Below are 21,926 nucleotides of genomic sequence, written 5' to 3' on the forward strand. Positions count from 1 at the left end.
AGGCACAAATGCAAAGTGAATGCCCAGTGGGTCATTTATTTAGTAACACCGGTGCTTTCGTAGTCTCAGACAAGTCATTGTACAGTGACATCTGCTTATCACCGTTATCAGAGAAGGGAGCCTTCTAGAATAAGGGTGTATCTAGTACCACTCAGTAGTCACCATCCAGAGTAGAAGGCAGCTTGTCACTTAAGACCTCAAACCGAAAGCAAACCTCAAGGATCTAGATACAGGCTCTCCTGCTTATTGCTTTGCATTTTAGGGCAGGTTACCAAATCTCTCTGTACTTCCATTGCCATATTTTTTCCTCAGTTTAAAAATGTATTAAGCTGAGGAAAAAAATGTATTGCCTGTTGTAGATGAATCAGTGTTTGAGAAGCATTGAGACATAAACATTCATAAGTGTTAGTAATATTATTTCAGAAAGGCTAAAGTTAGAAAATGCCACAATTTCAGCACAATAGTGAGCTAATTCATGAGCAACTAATACTGTTTTCTTCCCTAAATGGTGACTTGGGGAATTGTGTGTCCTAGTATCACCTGACATGGTGGCTTTGTTCTTGAGTTCTGAAGCATTTCTTGGGAGGAGCAGCTCCCATGAGCAGGAAAGTGACTGGAGCCTGGCAGAGCTGCTGACCCCGTGTGAGGAGGGACGGCTGGCTGCCTGAGCAGCTGTGGGCACTGAAGCAGATGGAGTTACTCAGAGTCAGCAGGAGCCACGGAGTGTTCTGGGGCACTGACGCGTGGCTGGGCAGGGCTGCGTGGCTCTGAGAGCTGGAAAATAACCATAGTGACAGGCCAGCCAGGCATGGGCCAAACGGGGATCCAAGAGAATGACATTCCCCTGGCATAAAGGCCAGAGTGTTTAATGGGCAGGCAAGGTGTGTGTGACTTTCCTATGTGAAAGGTTCTTGGCCACCTCTGTCCCTCACCTCTGCAGTTCTTGTGGACCCTCATCTGTGAGAACTTGTGCAGTTATGTCCTCCATGAGCATGCGATTTGAGAATGACACGCTCATTCCTGCAAGAGCAGAGGCCGCACTGCCAAGAATCATCTCCCAGAGAAACCTTCACTTTGCTTCCAAGACTCCGCGTTCCACTCTCCCTCCAAGTTCTAACCCATGTTTGCCCAAAACCTCGAGTTGTTTCATGAGTGCCTTGACTCACCCTCAACATTTCTATTTCTGTATATAAAAATCTAAGGTGAAACAGTGTCCTTACCACCACATCAAAGTATCTTTTTAAAGTATTCACCTGAGAAACAATGACATCATTGAAGGTAACCAAGTGGGCCCCAGTGCCCATAAGTCTGAATTTTCCCCACAGAGAAGCTAGTTACTTAAAAAGCCCAGGGGAGTGGAGATCCCCTCCACTCCCCAGATCCCCTGAACTTGCAGATCTTCAAAGTAATATGTGGAGACTCACTAGTCATGCAGGGATGAGTCATCCAGAGGTCAGTAAGGCCTGTTGCTATGTTGAATTTACTCACCTCGCTGTCCTCTCTCTAGCTCTGAGCACTGCACCCTCATTCATTGGTCACCTCTTTGAAGCCCCACTGCCTGTGAGGTGTGCTGCCTTACTTCTGCACTGTGGGTATGTGGACCAAGCCCTCCTTTGTGTACTAGTCTGATGAGGAGGTGATAGGTCAGGAGAAGCCAGATGTAATAAGTACCAAGAAGACAGGAGCAGACTACCACAGGGCCTCTAAGAGGGGCTATGAGTGACCTTGCCAAGAGAAAATCTAGAAAATTGCAGCCATCAGGTGTTCCACCAAAGAAGAATGTTTTGCATAGGTGTGAGGAGATTGCACAGCGATGTTGCTTGCTGAGTTAGTGCTAGAGAGCAGTAGCACACACAAATTCATATTTAGTGTAATGATGATGTCTATACACATAGTACTTTAGTAATGACATAAGACTTGAAAGTGTAATGCTCTCTTTTTTAGTCTTTGTTGGCACTGGAGTTTGAATTCAGAGCCTCAGATTTGCTGGTCATTACTTTACCACTTGAAGTACAGCCTCAGCCATTTTGTTGCTTCGTTATTTTCCAAGTAGGCCTAGCTTTAGACCTCGCTCCCCCTACCTATATGCCTCTTAATCACCAGGATAGCTATAGATACATGCTACCAAAGCCTGTGACTTGGTAGTTGAGAGGTTGGTCTTGCTAGTTACTGCCTGAATGGGCCTTGAACCACAATCCCTCTCACCAGGCCTGGATGCAGTATATGTCTGAGTGCTATAGAACTCATCTATTGGAAATAATAGACTGAATTCTTGTTAGATAATGGGCTGGATAGTCGAGGCAACTGTGTTGTGTGTATAATTCTCCTAAGTTCTTCCTGAGACCTGGTATTTAGTCACCTTCCAGTTAGTTTCTCCATTAAAGAATGCTATGATCTTGGTTTGAGTGTCTAAAATTTCAAGAAGTGGTTTTCTTCAAAGTTTAATTTTATAAGATTTAAGAAACTTGCCCAACTTTGTAGTTTTTGCACTGTCCTTAAAGGAAGAAAATATTCTTTTAATTGGTTCTGCTAATGTGAATGCCCTTTCAAATATGAAAAAATAAAGCAAGAGGGGAAAGTTGATTATTTCTATAATTGGATTTTCTCTTGAATAAAATGATTTCACCTACTTTATCTTTCTGACTTAAGGGATGAGGCTGGGGGCCAGGCTTCCTTGCTATTGTAGTCAGAAGCAGTCAAAAGCAGGTATGGTCGGTTCCAGGGTATCAGAATGGCATATTGGTTTGTGCTGTAATTAATTACTGATGCTGAATATACTTTGGCCCCTGCTTTCATTCCCAAATCTGAATTTCCACTGTGTGCAAAATAATTCCATCCAGGAAGAATTCTAATTACTTTAGTAATTATCATCTTATCTCTAAATGGAATTCAGACATTTGCTGCAGTTTATGAATGTTAGAAATGTTTCATTTCCTTTCACCTTGAATAACAGAAAAATACACATTACTGAATTCAGCTTCATTGAACCTTATAATTCATGTTGCCATGACAACAGAAAAACTCATATAAGAATTGTGTTAACAGTACCATAGACATCAAACACCTTCCCTCCATCCAGCAGCGTCAGAAAATGATTTTAATAACATGTATAAAAATTCCATGAAATTTAATATGGTTCCTTTTAACTATCATAATAGTATTATCCAGTATGCTTACTTTTAATTTTTAAAGCAATATCTTTGGTCTTATGTAAGGCTTTGTGTTCATTCCAAAACATTTGCCATGGAATGTAAGCCTAGTGTTACTGGGAGAAAAACTCCCTTAACATTGTAGTTATTTAATTTTTTTGTTAACAGTTGATGATTCATTTGATTTTTGCTTGAAGCCAAACTGTATATTTTGGATTCACACCAGGTTTAGGAAGGTAATAGATGACACTAAATCTCTGGTGTTGCCTTTTCTATTTGTCCCCACCCTTTATTTTTTTTTAAAACATATTTGACAGCTATTTTTCTTTTGAGTCTCAGAAGCGATTTTCCCATATACTTGAGCAATTTTTGGTACAGGGATTTAAGACACTTTTTGGTTTGGTTTTGTCCTTTTAAATTCTAGTCTCATTTGCAAAATGTTAGCAAGTCATTTGCTATTGTGTCCTTCCCTTCTGTCACACATGATATTTTACAGTGAAACAGTAAAATTGGATCAAATTTAAATGATTTCACTAAATGATCAAATTTAACTGGATATTTTTAAGTTATTGAAAGTTTTATTGCTTTCAAAAATAGGAAATAACTTTAAGAAACTATTTGGTACCAAGTTTTTCTGAGAGGCACTGAATGCCTATCTTTGATTATATCATATATCATTAATATGTATGCTAACAAGAAGATATTGTCTAGTATGTGAAAAAAATGTTTTTAAAACAGGTAGGGTTAAACTTCTCTTAGAGCCAAAAATTGTTACAGCTATTCTCTAAAACGAATTCATAATTATTTATAGAAATACATTTATGTAATTTATGCTCTTTTTTATCATTTGCAGAGAAATAAGGTTGAGGTTTTTTGAAGGCCTGTCTTTTTATTACTAATTGCTCATTGATTTTTATTAGAGAATGTGGTGTGTAAATGTGGTACTAAAGGGAAAGAATATGAACATTGGTAAATGTGATGGTTTAAATTAGAGTTGTTACAGGAAGAATAAACTACATTACACTAGTATTTCTAACAGGGAATAGTGAACCTGGGACTCATTTTGTATTAGTTACTTTCTATGATATTCAACACTGAAATTGATTACACCTGACATTTGTCTACTTGCCCATCAAGCAAGTAATATCTTATGACTTAAGATCAAACTGAATCTGTTACTACAATTTCAACTCAGATTAGTTGGATACCTTGTTTTCTTTTAGTAGAAATGTATAATGAACAGATTGTAACTAGATCAATCACCTTGCTGCCCTATAATCTACTTTCCTGATATTTTTTGGTTGATCTAAAAGTGCTCTCAGAAATGGTTAGTAATCTCATTTGGGTCTTAGGTGCCTTTAAGAATCAGAAAAACACAAGGGAAGCGATGACATTGTCCAAAAAAAAAAAAATGTACTCTTTACCTGACTTATGTAACTGCAATCCCTCTGTATATCACCTTTATAATAACAATAAAAATGTTTAATAAAGAATCAGAAGAATATTATGACCTCTCCCCCAAGAAAAATACACATAAAATTTTATATACAACTAGATAGGGCCCTGACATGGAAGAAATTTAGTGATATAGCCAAAAACAAACCAGTGTTGGCAAAGCACTTTATCTTACATTTCTTTAATCTTCATCCCTTGGTTTTAATCTTCATTGATTAGAAACATGCCATTCTGCCACTATCATAGTAAGATAGTTTACATTAAGAGGGTGGTTCTAGGTCCTTAAGAAAAGACCTCCCTGATTAAAGAATAGGAGGAAGGAAGGAAGGAAGGAAGGAAGGCAGGGAGGGAGGAAAGAAAGGAAGAAAGAGAGGGAGGGAGGAGAGGGAGGGAAGGAGGGAAAGAGGAATGAACTGAGAAAAGACCCAAGACTGGAGACATGATGGACAATGGATCTTAGGGAGATTGTTAGGGAAGGAAGGAAGGAAGAGAGGGAGGGAGGGAGGGAGGGAGGAATTTGTTTAATTGAGCAAACTTCCAAATAGAAATTTCATGAACAACTTCTCTTTAAGCCGATTACTTTTTGTTTCCTGCGCTGAGACTTGAATCCAGGGCCTCATGCTTACTCACTCAGCTGGCACTCTACCACTTGGGCTGTTCCTCCAGCCCAGTTTGTAGCGATGGTTTTGTTCTAACCTGGCTAGCTTCAGTTGCAAATCTTCCAAACCTCAGCCATCTGTGCCTGACTTAATCTGGTTACTTTATGTAAAACCTTGAGGCAAGATTATATTTTAGTTTTCAACTTGTAATGGCCAATTTGTATTTGTGCAATCTCTTTTAATATTGTAAACTTTCAGAAATACAAAATGCCAGTATGATCCATTCATTAGATATTTTAGGACTTTTGTCACATTTCCCTGTAGCCAGAATGTTATTCAGATTTGGAGCCTTTTTAAATTCCTTACACTTTACATATAAACCAGCTCACCAAATGTCAGTTTCTTCCAATTTTAGTTAATATCATTTGTGATAAAGACAAACTAATTATATTTAAGGTCTTTTTATCTCCTATGTTCTCATCATATGCTTCTTCTATAATTTTCTAATACTTACCTGTGACACTAGGTAACCTCAAATGTGAGCAGAAATATGAGCCATAGGTGTGAGGTGGAGGAGAAGTACAGGTCAGAGTAGTTGGTGTGAGTGGATTCCTCACTTCTGTTAGTCTCTTAGGGAATCAGACAGTCCTTAAGTACCTACTGTCTGTCAGCTGCAAGCCTAAATTCCTTTCATTCATTACTTCCCTCCATCCTCACAACCATGCAGGCAAGCATGAGTGGTAGAAGATAGCCTATGTCTGAATTCTGATATCTCTGACACTGTTGCCACTGTTTATCCTGGAACCATCTGCAAAAGGAATAATGTCATCTGCTTGTTTTTCGATGAATAATGATAATGAGAGGAACAAAACTAAGTCATATCTTGGAATAAATTCAACCTGTAACCAGTTAGGTTTAAAGTATCTTTTTTTTTAAAACTCAAAATGAATAGTAAAAACAGTACCAATTGAGTTGGAAATTACAGATTTGAATTCAAATTGTACCAGCAATGGCCTGGTAACCTTTCCTAAATCTTTTAACTTCTATAGACCCAAGTATCTTCCCTTAAAATACAATTCCAACAAAGAAAAACCTCTTTTGTCCATATCTTGGGGTTCATTTCACTTAACATCATCTTATATTGTCATATGTACATAGCTTTTGAGCTTCTCTGCTCATCTGATAAGATTATCCTAGACATACTAATTGTAGGTATCACTATATTATAGCAAATGGTATATAAAAATTATTAATAATAACTTCTGATCAGCCAGTACTTACAACACATTGAGATTTTAAGGGCATCAGTAACTTGGATTAGAACAATTGCTTTAGGTAATGAGTGACCAAGTCTTCAGGTCAGATTTGTCCTTTACTTAAAACTAATTCTGACCAGTCACTGGTGGCTCACACCTGTAATCCTGTGTACTCAGGAGGCTGAGATCTGAGGGTCACAATTTGAAGCCAGTCCAGGAAGGAAAGCTCTGGAGATTCTTATCTCCAATTAACCAGCAAAAAAAAAAAAAAACACAAGTTGACAGTGGTAGAGTAGCCTTGAGCAAAAAAGCTCAGAGACAGCACCCACACCCTGTATTCAAGCTTGATTAATGATCCCAATTCCCCCCCCCCCCAAAAAAAAAATCATGATTCTGTAACTGCTTCTTTCTGCTGGTACTTTCCCCGTTTTTCATGGAGACTGACACTGAATCTCTCTCAGAGAAAGGTATATTTAACAAAATAGTGGTTGTTAGCATAGTGTCTGGCACTTATGTTTTTGTAATAGTGATACTTGTTAACCTCTCTTTAAAGGGTTTTGATGTTCATTGCCAATGTATGTTGAACACTGTGGCCATTTTGAGCCCTGTGTACTAACACACTAAACTGATCTGTGGATGCTTCTACTGTAGTGAGCTGCTCAGAGGCATGCAGTTAGCCGGTTAGGAACCATCTTAGTTAGGCCAGGGAAGATCTTCCTCCCAGACAGCCATATGTAAAAGACCAGAAATGAACTCCCAAGCTATACTGGTCTTTGTCTTGATTACTCATAATGACATTTCAGCCTTTATCTATGTGTATGTGTGTTTTTTTTTTCTTTTAGAAAAAAAAGTGCTTTTTCCTCTTTGAGCTCAGGTCATTTTAAGATTTTTTTCTTCATAAAACTATGATAGCAGTACACTATGATGGAAATTATCTTTACAACTTCAGCAGGGGAAGAAGGAGGGATAGTAGGAAAAAAACAAAGGAGGGGGTACAATGTTTGACAAGAAATATACTTATTACTTACTCACATAACTGTACCCCCTCTATAAGCATCTTTACAATAAAATAAAATTTTTAAAAACTATGATAGTAAATTCAGTATTACTGATAAAATTCTGATTTGATATTAATAAGTTGAATTATGTCTCCTGTTTCTTCTGTCAATATAAAAAGACTAATTCTTTCCTCCTGTCTCATGATTATACTTAAGAAATGTCTTAAATTCTCTTTCTTCAAGTCTTTGAGTGATTTCACGCCCTGAAAATACTCTTTTCTGCCTTAGCATTTTGTTTAATATCTTTCCCTTTTGCCCTTCTTTGTCCACATTGTATTTTTTTACTATATCTTGTCAGTTGTTCAGCCCTGAAGACTTCTTTACAAGAATATTAGAGACTGGATTCCTGCATTCTCCGTCTTCAAAAAACATTTCTCCTCCAAATCTTGGGTATAGTTTATACAGCATACAACCTTCACACAATGGAAGTGTATACTTTGTAGATTTTCTTTGTGAATATATACAGTTGTACAACTATGACCACAATTCACTTTTAGAATACTTTCATTATGCCTGTTTGCAGGTAGTTGTGCTCCCTAACTGTAAGTCCAGGCAACCCTGATCTTGAAATTTCATATAAATAGAATCATAAGGAGACCTTCCTGTCTTTCCTCTTGTACTTGAGAATGTTTTTGAGATTCATGCATGTGGGTGTATGATCTTTTATTTGTATGTCAGTTTCATTCTGTGGCAATACCACATTTGATGTACCCCTTCAACAGTTAATAGACCTCTAAACTGTTTCCAGTTGGTTCTACTGTGAAGAATAACACTGAGAAAATTCACATAGAAGTCTGTGGGGACATACATGTTTATTTTTCTTGGGTAAATAACTTAGGAATGGAATTTCAGGTCACATAAGTGTTATGATTTCCAAAACTGTTTTCCAAAAATGCATGCACCATTTTACATTCTCAGCTATAACGGATGAGAGTTTGTTTCTCCATATGTAGCAATATGTATTCTTTTCCAGCCGTTCTTCAATACAGCCATTCTACTGAATGTATTTTGCCTGACTACTAATGACTGGGTAGCTTGTAGTACGCCTGTCTCCTGTTCCCATCTGTGTATATCTTTCAGTGCTGATTTTTTGTTGTTGTTATTTGTCTTTTTATTAGTACAAGGCCCCTCAGTTCAAGCCTCAGTACAGACCAAAAAAAAAACCCAAAACACCTCAAGTATATTATTTTATTTTTTCTTAACCCAGGCCATCTCTTCATGGAGTTTGGTGTGTTATGTTTTATCTTGATGAGAAAATAGTAAGAGATTGAACTACTAATTCAGTTTTGTAATAGACAAAAGGATATTCATATGGCCTTCTTGATTCCATTTTCAGTTCCATTCTAACTTACTTTCAAAGAATTTTCCAAATTTTGCATTTATTGATGTATAATTTTTTATAATACTTGTGAGTTCTCTTAATGCTAACAATATTTGTAGTAATTTTAACATGGCCAAAATAACTTTTTAAAAATCATGTACGGTTGTTTATGCCTACTACTTTTATCAGTGGCTACAATTCTTTGCTGCTCATTTTTATCCTTTTCTTTTGAGGTAAGTAACATATGTTATAGTCCTAATTTTTCACATGGAGAATTTGAAACACATAACTTCTTGACTTACAGACTGAAGTAGAACTTCTCTCATATTTTTTGCCAATAAAACACCAAATGATAAGTAAAAATTCGGAAAAGTTTGAATTCCAATATTGAAAGTCGAGTGTATGTGTAGGTATGTGTTTTTATTCAGGGTAAAATAGTTAACTCTTAAAATGTGTAGATTTTTCTTAAGTCCTAGCCTAGGGCTAGCAAACAAGAGGTACTATGGCTACACATCCCTGACAGTTTCATAACTGAATGTGACACTACTTCTGATAAGGTCAGGTGCATAATTAGACTTTTCCATCTTTTGTTCCCAAACTGTTTAGCAAACATATTTTGATGGTAAATATAAGACAGAAAAAAATGAGTCAAAAAATTCTTGTTTTTAACAGAACATTTTCATTCACATGTTTATTTCAGAATTTTTTTCCCAAATTACTATGAAAACAGAAATGTAAAAAGTTGTTTTAAATTTATGAACACATATTGCTTAGTGATTACATATATTATACTTCATAAAATTTGTGGAAATGACAGTTTCAAATTTTTGAGTGTTTTGAAAATTCAGAGCTTCTCAAAAGCAGTGTTTATCCCAAATTAGCATCCCAAATATTTGGATTAATATTCTATTTTACACTTCTTATAGTTTCCTCTTAGCCACTTAAGTCATCAGATATCAAGTTAGAGTTTTCTCTATTTGAAACCTCTGTGATTTTCCCTTACTGAGGAGAAATACTTGATAGGCAATTAACTGTGTAAATGAGGTTTTATTTTCACCTAAGGGGCCAAATTATTTTCAATAATGTAAGTGGCATTATTTACATATTTATTAATGTATAGATGAGCCTCATCTAATGTTAGGGTGCAATCTCTACTTCCAATACATCTCATAAGCTATATTTTTACATAGTTAGAAACCAATTAAACTGTTTCTCCTTATTAAATAATATAATTCAATATAACCCTTCCCCTCTTGTAATATCAATCCATTTTCCATACAGATTGTCAAATACATTCTCATATTCAACATCTTCTTTAACAATTATTATGACCCCCTATAAAGGTTTGTCTTTCCCCACTCCTTCCCCCTGACACATTGGACCCAAAGGCCAAAGTAAGCAGGTGTTACAAAATATTTAGCTCCACTCATGGTTCAAGGAGGATGGGAAGTCAGTGTGGGACTTTCCTTTGGGAATCACCATAATCTATTGCCACTTTCATTCCAACACACAGCGTATGACAATAGCCAATTGTCCTTGTGTCTGCAGTATTTTAGTTTCTTATTTTTTAAAAAAAATTTCCTGGAGAAGATGGACTTCTTAGTTATTATCTGCTATTATCTATTATTTACTCCTCTTACTGTAGTTGTGGATTTCTTTTGCTCAGAACTAGTTAAAAGGCAAGTGAAAACCCAGTTAATTGAAAATTATATCAGGATCATTGTTTTCATAAACTGACACGTTAGATTGAAACCCCTTTATAACAACTCCCTAAAGATAATAAAATGAAACAAAACTATTTATATAATTTTTCTCTCATGTCTTTTGTCTAGAAAAAAGATCTTTTAATCTGCATCATACTATAAAAGCATAAGAACTGAATAGATTTTCAAATATAAGATTGATGACTAGATGTGAACAAGGGAAAAATATATCCATATCACAGGAAGATTTTTAAATGATTTTCTAATGTTTATTTTTCTGTATAACTGTCTCTTTTATTTATCATCAGAAAGAAAAGCCCCACTGCTTGAAATCTATACTAATTAAAGTTCAGCCAAATTAATACTAGATGAGAAAAAATATATTAGAGGAATAAAATATTTTCTGAAACAAATTTTTTTTTACTTCTTTCATACAGACATAGTATGCATCATGTACAAAGCTGTAGGTTTAATTAGGAATTCAATATTCTGACTTTGTTCATTTATATCCCTTTTTCTCTCTTAAGCCACAAAATATTGATATTCTATATGGATCTTCATTTATGTGATCAGAAATTTGGTATAGGTATTCATTGTATTATTTGAAATGCTTTTCTTAAATTCATAGCTCCCAATTTTTAATACTTATTATTCTGTGATTATTGTTCTGTTAAATACAAGTGGACATTGTAGTATTGTAGCACACTAGTGACCACAGAGACAATAACTCCCAAGCCACTAACATCTAGGCCTATCAAAAACAAAGGCAACTTCCCACTCACACTTTGCACCTAACTGTGAAAATACAACAAGCAAGTATTACTGTTCACTGATGAGAAGTCTCAGCCACTAATATGAGAGAACACAGTACAAGAATCTGGAAGAAATTGGTACAAATTCAGGGAGCAGAAAAATTAGGAAGACTTTGATGGTATCGTCAGATAAGTAAGAAAAGATGTTTTATCTCTAAAACAAAAACAGGATACTATGAAAAGGAAAGTTGGAGAATAAGAAAGAAATATGAGAAATGAAAACTATAATATTGAATTCACCTTTTAGTAGAAGAATGTAAAATACGCTTAGATAAATTTTCCAGAAACCAGAACTAGTGGACATATATGGAAAATAGGAGAAAAAGCTGGATATCTATCCAGTAGTTTCAACATTCAATAATGAAAAGTCTGTAAGAAAGATAAATTATTGTAAAAATAATGTAAGATAATTTCATAGACTGAGAAACCATGAATCTCCAGATTGTGCCTTGTAAACATTTATGTCCTAATCCAAGGCATATTGTGTCATGAAATAATAAACACTGAAAATAAAGTTGGTACTTAAAAAGTGTGGCTTAGTGGTGGGAGTCTTTGCCTACCGTTCATGAAGCCTGGGTTTGATTCCTCAGTGCCACATAAACAGAAAAGGCTGGAAGCCGTGTTGTGGTTCAAGTGGTAGAGTGCTAGCCTTGAGCAAAAAAAAAAAAAGGTACAGTGCCCAGGCCTTGAGTTCAAGCCCCAGGACTGGCAAAAATGAGAGGGAGTAGTGGGGCCATGTAAATAAACAAGTGTGCAGGGCTGGAGGGTAGCTCAGTGATAAAGCCACTGCCTCCTAGCATGAACTTATTCCCTGGGTTCAGTCCCCAGCACTACTTCAAAAATGCAAAACTGAAAACAAACAGCAACAACAAAAAAATATATCAGAGTGAATTTGGCTATGCCAGCTTTAACACATGCAAAATCCTGACAAGTGATCAGGAGTGATCAGCTTGGAGTGCTGTGTACCACCGAGTTTACCACACTGTGGATTGGGTATGTTCCTGAGGACATGTTGAAGACAGCATGTCTATGCTGAGAGGAAGCAGTTTTGCCCTGTCACTGAAGGCATACACAGGGTGAGGTGGGTAATGAAGATTTAAAAAGACATATAGCCATGAACACAGGAAAGAAACAAAGGAAGACTATGAAGCAGCGTTCAAAGATAACAGCAATTAATCATAAAAGCAGTATATACCTGAAGATAGCAGAAGTGGCATTTTCAGAAAGGAAAAAACAGTGGATTGATGAATTATATAGTGTCCAAAAATAGTATTGATTTTTCACAAATCTGATGGAGCTTGTGGAAAACACTAGCTTAGGAATGTAGAATATTAAGCATAATTTTAAGTAGATTATTTAAATAATCGATTTTAATTTTTAATAAATTATTTAAATTTAAATAGATTATTAACTCTAAAATTTTGATAAATAAAACTTTGTGGTATACCACTGAACTCTTTGGTGAACAATACGTTTGCAGCTCTACCACCAGAATTGCTATTAATTTAACTGCAAATTGCACACCAATTATATTGGAAGTGAAGGCTAGTGTACTTTAGGAGCTAAACTCTCATCTATTGTAATATACCTAAAAATCAATGGATCTAGAAATAACAGGAGAAGCATGTCTTAAATGCAGTGGCAAGAACAAAGACTTACAGGAATTAGATATAAACATCTTTGAGGATGGCCAAGGGACCACTGTTTCTCATAGCTAACTTTTAGTATTTGGAGCTTTTAAAAACTATTTACTAGTGGTTCCTTTCCTCAAAATAAAATGTAATTTTAAAACTCATACTATTTAAAATGTCAGGGCTATGAAATAATTATGGCTTTCTAGTCAATTTTTTACATTTTTCTTTTGTTATTTTGTAGGGTTCCTGGAATAACAATTGCTACAGATATTATCTGTGGTTTTCCTGGAGAAACAGATCAGGATTTTCAAGAAACAGTGAAACTTGTGGAGGAGTACAGATTCCCAAGTCTCTTTATTAACCAGTTTTATCCAAGACCAGGAACTCCTGCTGCAAAGGCAGAACAAGTCCCGGCACAAGTGGTAAGATACTTTCCTTGTCATGTCTCAGTTTGTTCCAGTGACTATAAAAATGCAGCTGCATAGCCTACCCCGCCCTGAAGTTATGAAATACTGGGAGAGTTCCATGTTGGGCGGGGGAACCATGAAAGAGTTAAATGACTGTAGGCAATGAAATGTCACCTTTTCTTCTTTTGAAGAGTAAAATCCAAATATTTTTAAAAATTACTATCTAGGATTAACTTGCAAGTACATGATAAATATTTGGATGTTTCAAAATCAAGCAACATTTAAATATCTGTAGGCAAGGGCTGGGAATGCAACTCAGTGGCAAAATACTTTAGGTTCTAACCTCTGCACCACAAAATAAATGAATTAATTAAAAGTAAATAAATATCTGTGAGCAAATAGGCTTAATATTTCCCTGTTTCTCATCATTTATTAATTAGGGCAGTCCTATGCTTTTCTTCCTTCTCCATGGAATATATATGATACGTTCTCATTTGTCTACCAGTCACATCTATTTCATTCACCCAGTCAGGAGTATACCACATCCTCAGTGAAGCTGCTTCCTTCCTTTCATGCTCATAGATACATAAGAATAATATTACTCAAAGTACACGTGAATGAGTTTGAGCTATAATAAAGGCAAACTAATTTTCCAGAATGTCCTAGAATGAATGATTTCAAGACAAACATTGGTTTCTATATTCATAGGTTGAAGGGAGAAAAATGTACAATTAGCCTTACAAGGATATAGAATTTTTTAACTGGAAATTTTCTGTTGTTTCAAAAACTATGCATTGCCATTACTTTCCCTTAGTAGCTTTCATGAGTAAATAGTAAAAGGAATAACCTAAATCTTGTTACTGTTGGTTTTTAGTATGCAGATATTTATATATGAGTATCAAAATGATATATATCATTTCAATATTTTATTGACCACATCCTTGTACGTTGTACACATACATGTATGTGTATATGTGTGTATGGAGAGAAAGAGGGATTGTATTCGTGTGTATTGATTCCTTAAACAACGTACTCAACAGTTTTGTGGGGTTTCCCTAGCGTTCACTGAAGTTTACTTTATTAGACACAGAACACCATCAATAGGTCTGGTGTGTCTGACATAACCCAGAAGGGTTGTGTTTAATCTCCCTCCGGAGTACTTTTCTTTGTATTTATCTTTCTTGGTTTCTTTTTGCTCTTTCTGTCTGGGCCCTGATCTCTTTTGGTAAGGTTTAGAAATCTCAGCCATTCTCTTCAGATAGTTCTTCCTTCATCTCTCCTTCAGAATCAGCTGTAATACATGTCAGGTATTTTCATTACGGTTCCCAATGTCTGTTATGTCCTTGTCTGTATTTTTCATTTCTCTTTTCTTTGTGTTTTTCTCTCTTCTCCTGTTTCTTTGGTATTTGATATTCAGAACCATCCACGAGCCCAAAGCAGCAGTGGCCTGAGCCACAGCACTGCTTTTACCAGAGGCCATGTGACAATCAGCTTTCGGTTACTGCAACAAAGTACCTGATTAATCAACTTATGAAAAGAAAGGCTTCTTTTGGCTCATAATTTTAGAAGTTCTTATAAACAGATTCATGACTTTGGGGCCTGTGGTGAGGTATTCTATCTTGGTAGAAAAATGTGGCAAAGGAGGCTGCTTCCTTCATGGCAGCCAGGAAGTAAAAGAGAGAAGAACAGAGGCCAGTATCCCCTTCAGAGACATGACCCCAACTGCCTACTTCTCTCCACTATTCCTCACCTCCTGGAAAGGTAGTTCTCTCTCCCAACAAATAGCCTTTGGGGACATTACAGTTCCAAACTATGATAGGCAGGACCCTATGAACTCTCAAGCCCACCCACATACCTGCTCATTCTCAAGTCTTCATCTTTGGATGAATTGTATACATTCATATTTGTGAAAATACTGTTTTTGACCTGCTATTAAGCCCATCTATTGGCTTTCTAACTTTTGTCAATATTTTACTTCCAGAATTACAATTGGTTATTTTTCATAGATGCCAGTATTCTGGTTAAGGTTTCATATTTTCCTGTAGATACTTAAACATATTAAAGTGCTTTTGGAGTTTTCCAGTGTCTACATCCAATGTAGATTTGTTTCAGTTGTTTTTGCCTTATTTTGTATTATTCCTTCTGCCTTCTTAATTCCATCTCAATGTGCCCGGTAATTTTTTTGAATAATGACCATTGTTTACAAAAACAAAACAAGAAAATACTTCTATAGATTCTGATTTTATTCCATCTTCCTCTAAGGAATATTTAATTCTACCTCTACCATAAGGTAGAAACTGATTATTTTAATCTGAAGGGTTAGTTTTCAGTCTTTCTGAGGATTGGTTCATTTCCTTACTTGCTCTAATTTTCTGAATATAGCCAGAGGTGGACTATTGTTTAACATCAATCATGGGAAGGAATCTAATTGTAACATTTGATAGTTCCTATAATATAAATACTTCCACTATTGCCAATTTCAAGCTGAAATTATACATGGAGATCAGTTAAAAATGTGCAAAACCAACTTTTTGGAACTGATTCAAAGCAGATCTAGTACACTACCAGAACCATTTCTGGGTGGTCCTGAGAAAGGACCATTCTGGGTTCTTTCTCAAATTATGGCACTTCCTTTAGCTTCCATCTTTGTCTCCTCGGCCTCATGAGATTTTGCCAGGCTCTGCATAGTTTCTCAGCTTCATAACTTTTGCTTGGTTCCTCAGGCTCCCAGGATCTCCCTCAAAACTGATTAGTGCCAGGGAGGAAAACATAGCTCCTAATATCTCTTTCTCCTTCTCCAATGTCTTGGTCCTTCCGATCCTTATTATCTTGGTAGCTGTTGGATGTTCAAATATTCTATATTATAAATTTCATCCACCTTCCCTAATTGTTCTTGGCAAGGATATTTGTCTTATACAAGCTGCTTTGTCTTAACTAGAACAGAACTCATTGCATTAAATCAGCTTTCCAATTCTTCCTTTTTTTGTTTGTTTGTTTTTTTGGTCATGTGTCTTAGCTTCTAAACATAGATCCCTTAGTATCTTCCTCACATTTTTAGACCTCAATCATTAAGTCCTGGTGTAGCAAAATTAATTTTAAAAGTTTTAGATTTCACAGAAAAAATTGAATAGGGAGTACACAGGGTTGCCATAGATTGTTTACCCTCAGACATGCACAGCCTTCATCATTATAGCCCTCCCCACAATGTTGATTGACAACATATACCATTTCTTCTTGGAATCAATAGTTTACCTTAGGGCCTACTTTTCTTGAAGATAATCTGCATTTGTGCAAGTAGTAATAACCATATATCTACCATTGTAGTATCATCACAGCAGATTCATTGTTCTTATTTTTTTTTTCTTCATTTCTTTTAGTCTCTAGGGTTTTATCTTTTCCTGAATAATATATATTTGGAAGCAGGCCTTAGGTAGCCTCTGCAGATTGGTTTCTGTCACTTAGTAATATGCATGTCAGATTCCTCCATCTCCTCACAGCTTGATAGTGCATTTCATTTTAGCACTGAGTTCTCAGTGCTAAGTAATATCTAGACGTACCGCAGCTTATTTATCCTTTCAGCTCCAAAGGGACATCCTGGTTGCTTCCAAGTTGGGGCAGCTGCAAGAAAAGCTGCTATAAACATCTGTCTGCAGATTCTCCTGCACAATAAACTTTCAGTTCATTTGTGTACATATCAGAGCATGGTTGTTGGATCATGTGGCAAGAAACTACCATCCTGTCTCCTATAAAGGCTGTGCCATTTTGCATTCCTGCTTGCAGTGGGTGAAAGTTGTGATTGTTTTACATCCAGGCCAGCAATTGAAACTAGTAGTAGGTGAGATTTGAGTGATTGTGATATTGTGCTATAGCTTGTAATAGTGGCTCCCTTTCTGTTAGGAGTAGGGGGTTGATTTGTGGTTGGCTTTTGGCTTTTTTATTTTCTTATGTTGAGCACATATCCTTCCACTAAGCTGTAGTTCTAACTCATTGTTGTTTGAATTTGCAGTTCACTGAAGACAGGGTGTTGAACATCTTTCATATGATTATTTTCCACCTGTGTTTTCTTTGGTGAGGTGTTAGTTCCAGTCTTTAGCCAATTTTTTTGATCATACTATGTTTTCTTATTGTTGAGTTTTAAGAATTCTTTGTATATTTGGGATAGCAATCTTTTATTAGCTATGTGGCTCACAAATAGTTTCTCCCTATCCCTGACTTGTTTCATCACTCTCTTTAAGCAGGAAATGTTTGTTATTTAGCACTTGTTGGAAAAGCTGCCAAACTTTGGGAGAAAGATTTTTTTTTTTTTGAGACTATAACTTTTAAGTTCAAGATTGTGCTAGGACTTCTTGTGATGATGTTTTATTGGTTCCCAGTATTGTGGTCTCAAGAGCCAGTATTTTCAGATCTTCCATTTTCATTCAACTCTGCATACAGCTGTCACCTTATTAAATCTATTTCCTAAGATTGCTGTGACCAAACTCATCAATGTGGAGGGCTTAAAATAACACAAATTTACTTCTCACACTTCAGAGGCTGGAGCTAAAGGACAAAGACCTACCTCCTCTGAGCCATAAGAAAGGAGCCCTTTCTTGCCTCTTTCTAACTTCTCCTCATTTGCTCATGGTGGCATAGCTTTAGTCTGTCTTCACTGTCACAAGATGTTCTAGTGTGTGTTGGTCTTCATACACTGTCTCTTACAAAGACCGCCAGTCCCATTGGATTAGGAGCCCATCTTGTTCCTCATCTTAATTTGTTTTATTTATACAGCTCTACTTCTAAATTAGGTCTCACTGAGATGCTGAGGTTAGGAATTCAACATAAACTTTTTTTTTTACTGGGTACAGGGGTGTGTGTGTGTGTGTGTGTGTGTGTGTGTGTGTGTGTGTGTGTGTGTGTGTGTGTGTGTGTGTGTGTGTGTGTGTGTGTGTGTGTGTGTGTGTGTGTGTGTGTGTGTGTGTGAATCCAGAACATTCATGGAAATTTCTGCAATTATGCTCTAATTAAAATGGTTGCTTGGAGTTTTATCCTTATTGAATTCAGAAGATTCAATAAAAAGAATCATTAATTAAGATCAGCAATCAAAAACAAAATGTATAATGTATATTGAGAAGGTTTCATGGCAACTTTATTTCCGTCTTTATTTCTGTGGGACTAGGGTTTGAATTCAAGGCCTTGAGCTTGCCAGGCAGGCACTCTACCACTTGAGCCGCACCATCAGCCCCATTGGGTCTTTGTAAAATTCCAAAAACTTTCCAATATGAATTGTTGTTAACTCTGCCTATTTCAGGTGTTTTATGAAACTCTAACTTACTAAACTACACCACCACTAGAAAAGGATAACAAATTTTTTACACCTGATTTAGTTCTTATCTCCTTATCCAAACAAGTCAATAATTAAAGTAAAATGTGACTACTTTTTTTTTTTTTGTCACTTGTGGGGCCTGAACTCTGGGCCTGGGCGCTGTCCCTCAACTCTTCAGCTCAAGGTTAGCACTCTACTACTTGAGCCACAGCACCACATCCGGCTTTTTCTGCTTATGCAGTGCTAAGGAATCGAGCCCAGGGCCTTATGCATGCGAGCACTCTACCAATGAGACACCTTCCCAGCTCAGGATGTGACATTTTATGGGAGGAAGATCACAAGTACCAATTTTGCTTTTAGAAACATAAACTACTTGCTTAGATATATTTTATTCCTGTAAAGTCCTAAAATATGTTCTTCCCTCCTAAGCACATAAAATCAATTTCAATAGATTCTTCTCCTTTCTTCCTAAGTACCTTTATACACACATTAATATAAGTTAATTTCAATGCTTTCCAGGTATTATGATGCAGCTCTGATAAATGTTCTAAATTATGCATATTTATTATCATGCAAATCAATAGGGATAAAATATTGGTCAATTGAATTTTGCATTTGTATAAAGCAAGGGGTATATTTCAATCCTTCGTTACATCCTTTTTTAATAAAGTGTAACACTCAAAAAAAAGTATAGCACTCTCAAATGAAGAATGAAAATTTATTTTTATGAAAATAAACTAAAATTTTTGTTAGCTTTTGCAAGATTATATGTAGGAGGTATAATAGCAAGACCACTTAAACTAAATGAAAGTAACTTTGAACTTTGGGGTGAAGGGTCAAATTTTTATTGTTTAGATTTTCTATTATATGAAAACTTCCTTCATTAGTCTTTTTCTTAAGAAATTCCAATGAGCCAAGTACCAGAGACTCATGCCTATAATAATAGCCACCCAGGAGGCTGAGAACTGAGGATCATGATTTGAAGCCAGCCTGGACAGGTCAGTAAGACCCCTATCTCCAGTTAACTTCCAAAAAAGCTGGAAATGGAGGTGTGGCTCAAATAGTGCAGTGCTATCTTTGAGCAAAAAAGCTCAGAGACAGTGTCCAGGCTCTACATTCAAGCCATAGAACTAACATAAATAAAAAGGCATTTCAGTGGTATTTTTAAACTATGGCTGAACTTTGTAGTCTACTTAGGAAAGTTCAATGAAGTTTAAACAATTCTCTTGATCTTCAGCTATTAATTTATAGACTATTTTTTAGAAAATTTTGATAAAAAATAATAAAATTATCATGTGATATTTAAAATGAGCAAAGCGTGGGGGAATTAAAACCCCTTAGATATAGCAAGCATGGCTGTTAGAATGTTCATATTGATTTACATTGATTATCCAGTTCTGATATTAATTCCACCTACTTACTCATCTTTCATCTTGGAATGGAAGAATAAAAGTATTGTATCTAAATATATGCCAGTGTAAGAGTCATAGGTCCCTCACCAAGCTCCTAGAGTCTATATGTAAGATTGAGGAGACTGCAGATACTTCTGCCTCAGCCAGTGTGAGGATGAGTGTTTTGCAAGGGTGGAGAGACATCCTAGGGTAAAGACAGGCAGCTTTTCTGAATTACCCATGGTATGTTTTCATGCAGATGTCTACATACCTGCTGTATGTATTTAAACCAAAGCAAAAGGTGACACTTAGAATAGATGTGAAATGAAGAATGCTTTGGAATCATATGCAGAAGCTAACTCAATGATATATAATGGCTCTCCTAAATCTTTCTGCCTCTGAGATTAGGACATACTTTATATAATCCCATGTATACACAACAACAGAAATACTATATGAAATAGCTGTGCTCTTTTCTCTAAAAATAGACATAAATATTTTTATGCTGGTCTATTGGGGCTAGTTTTGTTTTTGTATATATACTGGAGCTTGAAGTCAGGGCTTAGGTTTGTCCTTTAACTTTTTTTCTCAAAGGCTAATGCTCTACCACTTGATTCTTAGCTCTATTTCTGTCCTTTTTGCTGGTTAGTTGGAGATAAGAATCTCATGGACTTTCCTGCCTGACCTGGCTTTGAACCATAATCTCAGATCTCAGCCTTTTAAGTAGCTAGGATTATAGGCGTGAGCTATCAGTACCCGTCACTTTCTGTAAATATTTTTAAAACTTGCTCCTAAACATGACTCTAAAGTTTAACAACTCAATGTTTTTAAGAACATCACGTTTCCTAAATGAAAAGAATACTGATGGTTTTCACCTACTCCATGATATAATTACATTATCTGTACAATCTCAGATTTTCAAATTAAATGTTTTTCTTTGAAGAGAGGAACAAATACTTTTAGACATTTTATGTTCTACATTAAGAACATTTTATTCCAAATTAATTCCAAAGCCCAGCTCTAAGAAAGCCCCTTTTTCTGAGATCTGTTCATTTGACTGTCTTAGCAATCTTATGACCTAGTTGTCTTTGATCCCGTCCAGTTGCTCCTTTAAACTCCTCTTTTCTGGACATGACACTTTTTACTTCCACGCTGATGGAATTTTTACTCCATCATCCTCTTTGGTAACAGAGAAGAAACATGAGCTAGATCAGAATCACAGAGATGCTTGGTGCCTCCTACCTTCTAGGTTTTTATGGAAAATGATATTCCCTCCTTAAGTGGAAAATTGAACTTAATGATCTCTAAGACTTCTTGAAATGCTTACCCAATCAAGCCTTGCTTAGATGTGGTTTGGTTTTCCCCTTTCCACTTAGGAATGAGATGACTTGACTACTTTCTTTTTCTTTTGCCTTAAATAGGTCATCTCTATTTCCCATAATGTTACCTTCTATTTATTGTGAATCTGATGACTTTTCATATAATCGGTTGTTCAACTTCTTTCTGAATGTAAGCTAGAAATGCTACACTATAATGCTTTAATTATTTGTGTGGGAAGCCTCAAATGGTAAAAGTGACATTGACTGTGATGGGCACAAAGAGTCTAAAACATGTGACTCTTAACTCATGCAGTAAGTAGAGCTTTGGAGATCAGATTTTCTTGTTTAAAAATGTATATTTTTAAATTATTTAATTGATGTATAAAAACTGTCTATGGGATACAGTGTCATAGTTCAGGTATATATGTATTGATGTTTCAGTACCAATATGTATTGATCTGATCAGGATAATGAGCACATGTATCACCTCGCACATTTATCATTTCTTTGTGTTGAAAAC

General features: G+C 36.0%; 1 protein-coding gene across 3 annotated transcripts in view; it reads left to right on the forward strand.

Annotated features, from left to right (window-relative positions):
* The window catches only part of Cdkal1 (CDK5 regulatory subunit associated protein 1 like 1), a 525,097-nt gene that overhangs the window by 363,206 nt on the left and 139,965 nt on the right, over positions 1-21,926 (forward strand). For all 3 annotated transcript variants that reach the window (XM_042678555.1, XM_042678556.1, XM_042678557.1), the window contains one exon: positions 13,229-13,409. In XM_042678555.1, the coding sequence (XP_042534489.1) occupies positions 13,229-13,409 (181 nt within the window). The remainder of the gene's footprint in view (positions 1-13,228; positions 13,410-21,926) is intronic.

The sequence above is a fragment of the Dipodomys spectabilis genome, unplaced genomic scaffold (genome assembly GCF_019054845.1).
Source record: "Dipodomys spectabilis isolate Male_0828 unplaced genomic scaffold, ASM1905484v1 ptg000045l, whole genome shotgun sequence".
Classification (NCBI taxonomy): Eukaryota; Metazoa; Chordata; class Mammalia; order Rodentia; family Heteromyidae; genus Dipodomys; species Dipodomys spectabilis.